Raw genomic sequence first — 12,172 nt, forward strand, 5'->3', positions numbered from 1 at the left:
GGGGCTACAGTCCATGGTGTCACAAGATTCGGACATGACTTAGTGACTAAACCACCACCACCAAATAAAAAGTTATCTGCCATGTAATATACATAATTTCATCAGCATATTTCACTTGTAATTTTATATATAAATTTGATCCCATCACCTTCCACAAAGCAACTTCTACTAACTTAATTTGTTTGAATAGTGCCACCTAATTACCCAAGCATTAGTAAACCAACAACTGCACTGTAGTCTAAAGTTTAAAACATTTGGTAATACAGGTGATATTTCTCTTATGTGGTAACTTATTGCAAAAAATGCTAATGTTGGAAAGAAGCTTGAAAGCATGATGGAAAAGCATCGGAATAGCACGCTTCTGGTTTTAAATCCCAGTCTAGCTACTTAGTTGTTTTTTCTTATCTTTCACAAACCAAAAGACCTAGCAGTTTTACATTATTTTTTAAAGCACAACATCCACAGTAATGTCTCTCGAGGTATGAACATATGCATATACATACACACACATATAAAAACACACTTTTTGTCTGTGCTTATGGCAAAAGAGGGTACAGTTACATGGTCCTTGCCATCAAGGAGCCCATGTCTGGTGAAGCAGAAAGGGACATGTATCCATTTCCTATTGCTGCAGTAATAAGTTGTTGTAAATTTAATGGCTTGAAACAGCACACATATATTGTGGTTCTGGGTATCAAAAGTTCAATATCAGGCTCAGTGGGCTAAAATCAAGGTATGGACAGGGCTGTGTCCTTTCTGGAGGCTTTAGGAGAAAATTTATTGCCTTGTCACTTTTAGTTTTGGGAAACTACAATCTTGGCTCATGTTTCCATCTTCATCTTTAAAGCCAGGAGTGTAGCACCTCCCAATTTCTCTCTTATACTCTTGCTTCTATCTTAATAAGAATGCTTTGATCATATTGTGTCCATTTGGATAACCCAGGATCATCTCTTTACCTTGATATCCTAACTTTTTTAATATAAATTTATTTATTTTAATTGAAGGTTAATTACTTTACAATATTGTATTGGTTTTGCCATACATCAACATGAATCCACCACAGGTATACACGTGTTTCCCATCCTGAACCCCCCTCCGTCCTCCCTCCCTGTACCATCCCTCTGGGTCGTCTCAGTGATATCCTTAACTTAATCACATCTGCAAATTCCTTTTTGCCATGTAAGGCACCATATTCACAGCTTCCAGGGATAAGGGCCTGAAATCTCAAAGGGTCATTATTTAACCTATAGCATGGTAAGTAAATAAAACAGTGCAGTGAATATGACAGTGGAAAGAGAAGAAAAGCAACATATCCTGGGAAAAGGAGTTATGAAGTGTTCTTGGGATATGAGTTCTCTGACTACACCTTAAACACATAGAATTTAGGCACCTAATAAAAGACGGAGAAAGAAATGGAGCAGCATGGTCAATTATCTAAAAGTTGTTCAATATTGGAGAGATAAAAGATATGTCTGGAGATTAATAAAAGAGGTGTTTGGAGAAGTAGTCTGAGAGTAGATCACAAATAAGTTGGATGCCATGCTTTGGAATATGAATTATAATCTAACCATGATGGGATTAAACATAATGATAATGTGGAACTATTATTGGTACTTCAAGAGGAGGGAGATAAAATAATATCTGGGTTTTTTTTTAAACATCACTTTGAGAAGAAGAAGGAGGTGAGAAGAATATTGGTACCACTGGGGAGAATGGGTTAGAATGGGGTGAGGCTGAAGTAGATACCAGAAAGAGCTAATGTAGTTGTCAAAGAGGCAGTGGTAAGGTCTGAGCTAGGACAGTGGCAATATGGGCCAAAGAGCAAAGCTAGATTCAAGAAATGTCAGCCAGATAATAATGTTGAAATCTTTAGATTTAGTCAGATGCTTTTATAGTCATTATTATTTGTTGTATTGAAGAGGGAAATTTCTGAGAAGCATACATTTTGAGTAGAAATCTAATTAAGACAGGACAAAATAGCTCATCTGGATAGCATAGTTGAATTGTAGGCAGATAAAGAAGTTTGACAGACCACACACTTGAAATGTAGCCCTAAAAGGAACAAGAAAAATGGCATTATGTGAAAAAAAAATTAATGGGATGTATTGGCTATTTACAAATAAATAAAGATGACATTTTCCATTTGATCATTACGTCAACTTGGTTGAGCAAATCAGAAATTAAAAGCACAAGTTTTCTTTCTTTAAAGATGACAACATCTTGGTCTGAAAGTTCTCCACTGGAGGGGCTATTTAAACTGTCAACTGCAGAGAACAATTTGTGGAAGTTCACGTTTAGGGAGGCTATAAAGACACCATTACATTGAGTTTATTGTTCGTAGTTTGTTTTATGTACTGTAAGGGCACATTGTTAGTATTATCATGAGTTGTTTTGTAACTTAAAATTTCTCTAGAGGGGGATATGATTTAATGTTCTCAAGAGTAACATCATAAAACCACATTTGGTAGTAATTTTTTATTTTTAACAATAGCAGACTTCATACGCCAGTGCTCATACAGCAGACCATAAAAATGCAGTCTTAGCGGAAATATTCTTTTCCTGAAGAGCTACTTAAAGATATTCTTCAACCATGGGAATTGTTCGCAGGCTTGTATTCAAACATATCACCATGATGAATTGTGTCAAGGGAAATCAGCACCCCAATAATGTGTTAAAATGGGTCTCTGATTCTAGAATCACATAAAAACCTTGACGAAGTGGATGGCTGAAGTTGATGTTTTCTTGAAAGAGGAATGGCCTGCCCTTGGAGATTCAGAAATTCTTAAAAAACAGCTGAAGCAGTGCAGGGTAAGATTTTTTTTTTTATATGACACTTCTTTATATGAAGACTTTGATATGGAAACTATTATTTAATGATATCAATGGTTCTGAACCAGGGGCAATTTTGTCCCTCTAGTGGACATTCAGCAATGTCTGGAGACATTTTCATTTGTCTTAACTTGAGGTGGGGTAGATGCTGTTGCCTTCTAGTAGATTGAGGCCAGGGACATATCTTAATATCCTACAATGCAAAGAACAGCACCACACAACAAAGAATTACCCCATCCAAAAGGACAGTAGTGCCAAGGTTGAGAAACTGGGCTAAATAAGAGAGAAATAGACAAAATATTGTCTTTTATTCAATACTCACTTTACAATATTATTTTTATATAGCATGCAGTTTAAGCTAAAGGTAAATGATTTTTTTTGAGCTACTTGTTATATCTTATTACAAATTGTCAGTAAAACTATGTTGCTCTTTCCATGTATGTCACACTGTAGTATAATACAAGACATATATTTTGAAATAATATTTATTATGTCATTGTCATGCAGTGGGAAGAGAAAAATCTAGCTCTTTCAAGAAATTTTTTGTGAATAAAAGCTTTAAAAGCAAATCCATTTTATCAATAACCTTCACAACATCTTGCTATAAACTACTGCAGCATACTATGTTGGAAAATCAAACCTCCTTCAAAAATAGTAATTTATAAAGCTCATCATTGTTGCACTGTTTTCAAACATGAAGTATTAAGTTTACTTTGGTAGCTAATCTAAGTAGGCTATAGATATATAATTCCCCATTTCATTCATGCCATAAAAATTGAACATTTTGCAGCATATATTTCAGATTTTAAAGGACAAAATTCATGTGTCATGTCATGATGCCTAATTATATGTTTCTGTGTAGCTATGTTGCATTTCTAATTGTTGTGGTAATTTTTTTGGCTAACTTAAATTGTTTCCTTAGCTTTTAGTCAGTGATATTCAGACAATCCAGCCCAGTCTAAACAGTGTCAATGAAGGTGGACAGAAAATAAAAACTGAAGCAGAGCCAGAGTTTGCTTCTAGACTGGAGACAGAGCTCAGAGAACTTAACACTCAATGGGATTACATATGTCGACAGGTATGTCCCATCTCTTTTACGGTGACTTGCTTCATTTTAATTATGATTTCTTAATGTCTCCCTTCACCATGGCCCTTTTAAAAAGTTCAGCCTCTGTGTTGATGCTTTAAAGTATGGTTAAGTAAAACTAGCCTTTGTCTAACATATAAATTATTTTCATAATATATATTTAGATAGTGTATATTCATCTTATTGGAAGTCCTAAAATGATCTTATTGAATACAGCTGTCATTCTGAACAATAAAGCCTTTTTCTTAGGTATTATTTTTCTTGAATCTTTTCTCCAAAAGACTGCATAACTTAATACATGTAATTGGATCAACAAAGATAGTTTACAATTCTGTACTTGATACAGAAATAAAATGAATGAGTAATGCATGCATATGTACAAATATAAATATGTTTTGCTTTTGATTGTAAGACTGACAAGTTTGGCTTCTTCAATACATCTCTTTCAATAAATGGATTAAGATTGGGAAATAGTTGAGAACAGCTTAGTAGAAAAAAAATATAAGATAAATGTACATTCATATCTGAGTTCCTCATTTTTATATGGAAAAGTGTTTTATAGATATTTATTTCCAATTTCAAGATTAAATTGCAGAAGAGTAAATATTAAGCATACATCAAATACTTCTGGTTCAAAAGTGAAATTTTGACCTAAAGCAATGATTACTTTTTAATGCACCAATACCTTTTTGAAGTTAATGAGAGGTTTCATTTTATGTGTATTAGAGTCAGTCTGTCTTTCGTTATTTCTAAGTAACCTTTCAAAGTTGAAAAGAAATCATGCCAAAAGGCAAAAACTAAATTTGAAAAAGAAAGAAATTGAGCCGAGGAAAAGTCAAGGCAAGTCACCCAGCTAATACCATCACTGACAAATGCTCAACTGTTCTATTAACTCACCGATGAGATAGCCCGGGGTCAGCTAGCTTGCATTCTTCTCCTGGAGTAAGTCAGTTCTTGAAGGGATGTTAAGAGAAAAAAATAATATTACTTAGAGAATAGATTATATCATTGATGTTTTCCTGGAAGGCCAGTATGAAAAGGATTTGTTTGTTGAATGTTTTTAATGGATGAATAGAAAGAGAACACCAATTTATTTAGAGCAAGGGAGGAAACAATAGCAAAAAAAAAATCTTTATGAGAAAATGGGTGGCAAAGAAGAGTCATTAATTTTCTTATAAAGCACAGTGAGGATTTACTATTCATACCAAGTACAATGGGGAGCTATTAGAAACGTTTAGGTATAGGAGTGACATCATGTAAATATTTGCTATATATTCCTCTTATATGAAAAGACTGAAGGGGCACGAGTGGAAGCATGTAGGAATTACAGTTGTTCAGGTAGGAAATTGAGAGACACAAAGAAATTGGAAATGTATAATCCTCTTGTGACACTGTGTTTGGTTTACTGTCCAAACCTCTTCCAATAATTTTCCAAGCTCTTCCACAGAGACAGAGGTGATTTGAACTCTTGCTTCTCTGTTTCACTATTGTTTATTGTTTTTATGTATATTTCCCATTATACAGTAAGTAGCATGAGGAAGGGAGTGTGTTATTCTAGGCAAACTGAACCAAAGTGCTTGTGTCAGTCAAACTTTGTAGAAATTCTGTACTTCCTTGCCACCTCCATCCAGAAAGCTTATCCCATTCAATGTGATTGTTTATTTTTCTTGTTTCTTCTAACCAATTAGGCAAGTTCTTCCTTGTTGCATTTTTGATCAGGGCTTTCACACTCACTTCCACAATCATAACTCTTACTGCTAACAGCACATTCCTTTCTTGATTTTATGTTTTATTAGACCCCGTTAGAAATGGCAGTGCTTGATGGAAGATAAGGCTTGTGGAAAGTTCAGGGTGACGAGGACGAAGGGATCAAAGGATATTCAGAGTTTTCTGTTTTGAGCAGCAGGGTTGGACACCGCACCTTCTATGAAGGAAGGAAAAACTGTGTGCTAAGGGAGAAACACAATTGACCAGCTTGGTAGAATGATCAGTGCTTCTACTTTGGTCATGTTTATTTTGGAGGAGTATACAGTCAAAATGCTTCTGGAATCCAAGTGGGGTATTTAAAGTGAGCATATAAACTATATACACAGAAATAAAGATAACATCTGTGTAACTCCTATCTGATAATGAAAGCATTTGTCAGACCCACCCTCCCTCTGAATTTTTTGCTAAATTAGATGAAATAAGAACTCTTATGGATGGGGAAGACTTCCTTGTGGATGGAGAGGCAAACAATGTGTAAGGGCAGAGGCTCTGGAAGCAGGTTGCCTGGGTTAGATCTTGCCCCCACCATAAGCTACCCCTGTGAGCCTGGAAAAGTCGCTTTATCTCTGCACTTCAGTTTCCCAGTCTTTACAGGGTGATGATATTTCTACTTACTTTGTAAGAATTTTAACATTCTTCTATAGTTAAATGAGTGTGTGTGCATAAGGTGTGTAGATCTGTATCTAGCACAGAGTAACCGTTATGTACACACTTGTTCAATGAAATAAACAAGGAGAGATGAAATAGACATAAAGCTGCCTATATACAATTGTAAAATATGTGTAATTTTTAAATAATGTGTAGATGTATATTTTAATTATTGGTGACTATAAACTTAGAGTTACCAAGAAGCACTGGATTGAGCAGCAAGGTGGGTGCCATTCTGGCACCTTGCAGGTCATTATCTTTCTCTGATTCAGTACATCTTTTGGGTTCAGTCATCCACAGACCCCTGGGTCACTCTGCCTCATTCCTTATGTATTTTAACACCTAACTCATGGTTACTCCTGTCCTAATTCTGGGTGATTTCAGTATCTTCTTAGATGGTTCTTCCCATTCCTGAGCCCTCAGTTACTTAGTACCCACTCCAGTGATTTTCATCTTATACCCTGGCTCAGCCACTCACTCCCAGCTTCATAACCCAGACAATGTTTCTAGTAGTAACGTCTTCACCCTTAAGCATCCTGCCCTGCAGTCTCCATCATACACATAATACAGTCACTATGGAGCCTGTATGGAGATTCCTCAGAATTAAAATAGAGCTGCCTGAGGATCTAGCACTCCCACTTCTGGGTGTATTTCCAAAGGAAACAAAATCAGAATTTCTCAAAGACATGTCTGTACACCCAAATTCATTGCAGCATTACTCACGATAGCCAAGATAAGGAGACAACCTAAGTACTGGTCAGAGAGAAACACATAAAGAAGATTAAGTGTGTATGTGTGTGTATATACATGTATACACACATACATATAGACAAAGGAATATTATTCTGAGAAAGAAAGAAAGTCTGTGATTTGCAACAATCTGGATGAAACTTGAGGGTATTATATTAGGTGAAATAAACCAGATAGAAAAAAGACATGGGATCTAAAAAAGCCAAACTCAAGAGAGTAGAATGGATACTAGGGCTTAGAGAGTGAGGGAGATAAAGAGATTCTGGTTAAGTGGTACAGACTTCTCATTTATGATGAGGGAGTTCTTGGGATTTCAAATTCCATGGACAGTGGAGCCTGGCAGGCTACAGTCCATGGGCCTGCAAAGAGTCAGACACACCTGAGTGACTAAGCACACACATAGCACATTTACAGGATGGCGACTATAGCTGACAATTCTATACTATATAAAGTATTTTATAATTTCTTTACATATGAACCTTGCTGGGAGAGTAAATCTTTAATGTTTTCATAATAAAAAGAAAAACGGTAATTATATGTGATGATGAAGGCATTGACTAATCCTGTTGTAATCATTTCACATGGTGTATGTACCTTAAACAGCGTTTTATGTCAATTGTATCTTAACAAAGGTTCGGGGGGCGTAGAGTGGGGTCGGGCAATGCTGAATGTTAGATTTACAAATTCTGGAACAGGAAACATGAAGAACTTCCTGTTTTATAAAGTGGTTGATGCAGTGTAATCTGCTGAAACTGCAGGGGTGGATTGGGCAATTTCAGGCTAGACAGTTGGCATCACTCAGGTAATAAAGGTGAAGGAGAAAGTATGATTTTAACCTCAACCTTTTCACAGAAATCCTTCTAAAATGTGAAACCACAAAAAATTAATCTCTTCCTCATCAGTTGTAGAGCAGAATGTTAAATTTGGAAAAGGCCTTGGAAATCATCTAGTCCAACTTTTAGGTTAGTTAAGAAGTGGAGATAAATGGAGTGATGTTTCCAGATTCACTTAGCTTGTTAGTGATTGACTGAATCCAGGTATCCTGATTCCAAAGCTGGTATTCTTTCCAGTGTACTCGTTCTCTCACTTCAAAATGACCTCCTGCTTTTCTTTCATTTTAAAATCCCTCCTGATCCCTTTCTTCTGGTTTTGTTTTATAGCATGCATTTTGTATATAGTTTTTTGCTACGAGTCTTTGGCTAATTTGTTAGTCATTCTAATATTATTGCCACTGTGCCAACTGCCTCCAAAGATTATAGCAGCATATCCAAGTAGAAATTGAACAGCTTGTTTACTTGGGCTTATTATAGGTTCATTGACTATGCAAAATCATCTTTGTACTTTAGTATAATTGTTAGATATGTGGTTCTAGCTGTTATAATGAAACATACACTTACATTTAAATAGATCAAGTTCTTCATTCTCCTAGGAGAGTAAAGTACTTTAAGTAGCTTTAATTTAACTACATTAGGCTTAAGGTAGTTGTAAAGTATAAGAAAAATTAACATGAACATGGTACTGCATATATTTTATATTTGGTAAAGTACCATGAAAATGTTGTTTTATTAAAACTATGCCTTTTATATTAAGACTTTAAATTACAGCTGTATTATTTAAAAGATGCACTCTACTTAATCCCAGAGAGAAGAATAGCATCATTTGAGTTGAGTTATTTTTTAAGGTAAAAGAGATGCACTATATATTGTAATCCTAATACTAAATTGAAATTTTCCCTCAGTGTTACAGCAGAGTACATTGTGTAAGCAATTAACATGCATGATCTCTTGGGTATTTTAAGTTTTGCTATCTTTCTAGTTAATAAGTAATAAATTCTGTTATAAATTAGTATTTCAGAAACATATGAGACTTTATAAAGCAAGAGTCTCCTATCACACATGCTTTTTTACACCTTTTTAAATGTAAAATTATATACTAGACAGTTTTTACTTTAGTACAGATGTGTCAGTGCTCCATGGTAGCCCATTCTGTGTGTGTACATGTGTATCCCACAATTAATTTAACTGATCTTCCATGAAAGCACCTTTGGGTTTGTTTTCAATATGTTGCTATCTTCAAAGCCGAATGGAATAGTGTACATGCAACTACATAACACATCGTTTTATATGTGGAAGAGTAGGCTCAAATTGATGAACATTAAGGCATTTAATGCATTTTGCCAGTTTACTGTCTAAAAGCTTTAACTGTGGTGTATATTTCCCTAAACAGGTATGAAACCTTTGTTTTCCCACATCCCTGCTCAAACTTGGCATTCTAATTAGTCTTTTCTCTAATCTCATATTTGAAAATACAGTAATTTAACTTCATTTGCTATTATTTAACTATAAATGATACTGAGCAAATTTTCACATATATATGGCCTCACTTTAATTTTATTTCTGTAAATTACATGGTTATCTTTTATTCATTTTCCTTTTCTTATGAGAGTTTTATATAGGTATATGATTATTAAGTTCCTAGGATATTTGAAATTGTAAAACAGCATCAAAGAGTGCAAAGAATTTCTACTTCTATGTTTGCCAGTAAATTCAGTTTTCCAACTGAAACGTATCATGAAAAAATGTTTTTCTTTACTCTCCATTTGCAGAAAAGAATTACCATATACAACAGCTAAATTGTGGTCTTAGGGGAATCTGTTCATTATGTCAAGTAAATGCTTATATCTTATTTTAACACTTATGGGAAATTAAGTGTATCCAATTGCCATGAGTTATTTTCCTCGTTTATGTAAGCTATTTACTTCTGGCTTCATCTTTTCCAAGCTTTCCATTATTTACAGACTCGTCAATAATAGTCTAATGATAATGCTTTATGACTTTCAATATTCATGCTTTACTTATTGGTTTGTTTTATGGAAGGTCTATGCCAGAAAGGAGGCCTTAAAGGGAGGCTTGGATAAAACTCTAAGCCTTCAGAAAGATTTGTCAGAGATGCATGAATGGATGACACAAGCCGAAGAAGAATACCTGGAGAGAGATTTTGAATATAAAACCCCAGATGAATTACAGACAGCAGTTGAAGAGATGAAGGTAAAAGAAACCAGATAAAACAAATTGTGCTTCTGCTCAGTCTTCTCTTTTCTTGGTTTAATAATAGAGGTTGCTTCTTGATTAATTTAGCTTCAACTTTGATATGCATTGTATAGAAGGCTTAAACTTTTTATTTATGAATTTTGTGTATTGTGGTCAAAACATAAATATTGATAATCACAGTTTGGAACATTTTCCCCTTGAAATTATGTACTCTTAAGAGATTAGACCCCAGCTACTCATATCAGATGTTTCTAGCTGATGCAAATTCAAACTGGAAAAGTGTCAAAGTGTTGGTGAAATGGCAGTTGAAAATGTCAATAGGCTTTGTTAATTTGGTGCTTTCAAGGGGTTTCTTACAATTTGGCGGTACTAAATATTTCAGCTGCTGGTCTTTAATATGGATAAAAGGACTGTATTTACATGAGCTTCTCTTGAAACAGTAAGATAAAATAAATAACATTGATTTAGGACCAAGGAAACTGGTATATAGCTAGGTCTTTTAGGTGAAGCCAGGTAATTGAATCTATACAATGGCATTGTGGTATGACCCTGGGCAACTCAGTAGTCGGTGTAATCCTCTTATTTTTTCATGGGTAAATCATGTCATTTCATACTTGAAAGTATGAACTGAAAAATAAAACTTGCATGTAAGTAAATCGGCTGCCTCAGAGTGAGCACTCAATGATTTGCAGCTATAATGATAAATATTATCTTCATGTAGTAGCAATAGCATATTATTTAACATTAGCCTAGGTGAACTATTAATAGATATTTGTTTGGTTTGAAGCCTCATGACAGAGCAAAATCATTTTAGAGCCAAACACTTGGGTTTAAAACCTGCTTTGACCCCTTGCCAACTGTGTAACCATGGGTAAGTCACATAAACCCAGTGAACTTTCATTCCCTTGTTTGTGATCTGGATATCAAAATACCTGCTTTTCAGAATCATGTGAAAGATGAAACATGAAAGTCCTAATGTAATACACAAAATAGATGCCCCAAACTAGTTCACTATTATTATGATTTTTATTATCATTGCTGCAAGGTAAGAAATTAATTATATGTACTTTGTTATATAGTTTATACGATTATTCACTGAATATTGTAATTAAGAGCAGAATGTACTCACATGAAGTGAGTACAGATGTTTAACTGTATTTTGTAGATATTTAAACTCAAACGTTTAAATATCAGAGGTATATTATGGCTTTAGTTACATGTGAAAGTGAAAGGGAAAGTGAAAGGGAAGTCGCTCAGTCGTGTCCGACTCTTTGCTACCCCATAGACTGTAGCCCGCCAGGCTCCTCTGTCCGTGGGATTCTCCAGGCCAGAATACTGGAATGGGTTGCCATTTCCTTCTCCAGGGGATCTTCCTGACCCAGGGATCGAACCCAAGTCTCCCACACTGCAGGCAGACACTTTAACCTCTGAGCCACATTCTGCAATCCTTAGTTACATGTAGAAAATAAAATTGAAATATAGAAGAATGACTATATTTGGGAAACAGTAATAGTGTCTAGAGTATTAAAAGCTAGAAAATCATTCTCATCTAATAATATTGTACATCATTTATTATGAAATATTCATAAATTCATGAATTCATTCATTTTTCAAGAAATATTGTATACTTACTGTGTCAAACACCCTTCTAGACATAGAATATAGTAGTGAGCAATACATAAAAGCCACCTGACTTCTTAGAATTTGCATTCTCATTGGTGACAGGGCAGGCAAAGAAGGGAGAAATAAACTCATTTGAGATCATGAGAATTTGCCTAAAAATAAGCCAATGTTGTGAAATAAATCATAGAGTCGAGTTGGGAGCTGAGGGTGGTGAAATGCTGTTTTACAAAGGGTTGATATGTAGGGTATTTGTGAGGAATTATATTTAAAATGAGATACAAATCATAAGAAAAAGGCAACCTTACAGAAGTATTATTGGGGCACATTCCAGTCAGAGGGAAGAGTTCCTGCAAAGACCCTAAGGCTATCTGGGAAGAGAATGAAGCCCACCTACCTGAAAAGAGTAAAACAGGACAGA

General features: G+C 35.0%; 1 protein-coding gene across 1 annotated transcript in view; it reads left to right on the forward strand.

Annotated features, from left to right (window-relative positions):
- The window catches only part of DMD (dystrophin), a gene marked incomplete in the record, with an annotated part of 2,117,027 nt that overhangs the window by 797,483 nt on the left and 1,307,372 nt on the right, over positions 1-12,172 (forward strand). The window contains 3 exon segments of the mRNA XM_018043695.1: positions 2,695-2,808; positions 3,752-3,907; positions 9,958-10,128. Of these exon segments, the coding sequence (XP_017899184.1) occupies positions 2,695-2,808; positions 3,752-3,907; positions 9,958-10,128 (441 nt within the window).

Source organism: Capra hircus, assembly GCF_001704415.2.
Source record: "Capra hircus breed San Clemente chromosome X unlocalized genomic scaffold, ASM170441v1, whole genome shotgun sequence".
In the NCBI taxonomy this organism is placed as follows: domain Eukaryota; kingdom Metazoa; phylum Chordata; class Mammalia; order Artiodactyla; family Bovidae; genus Capra; species Capra hircus.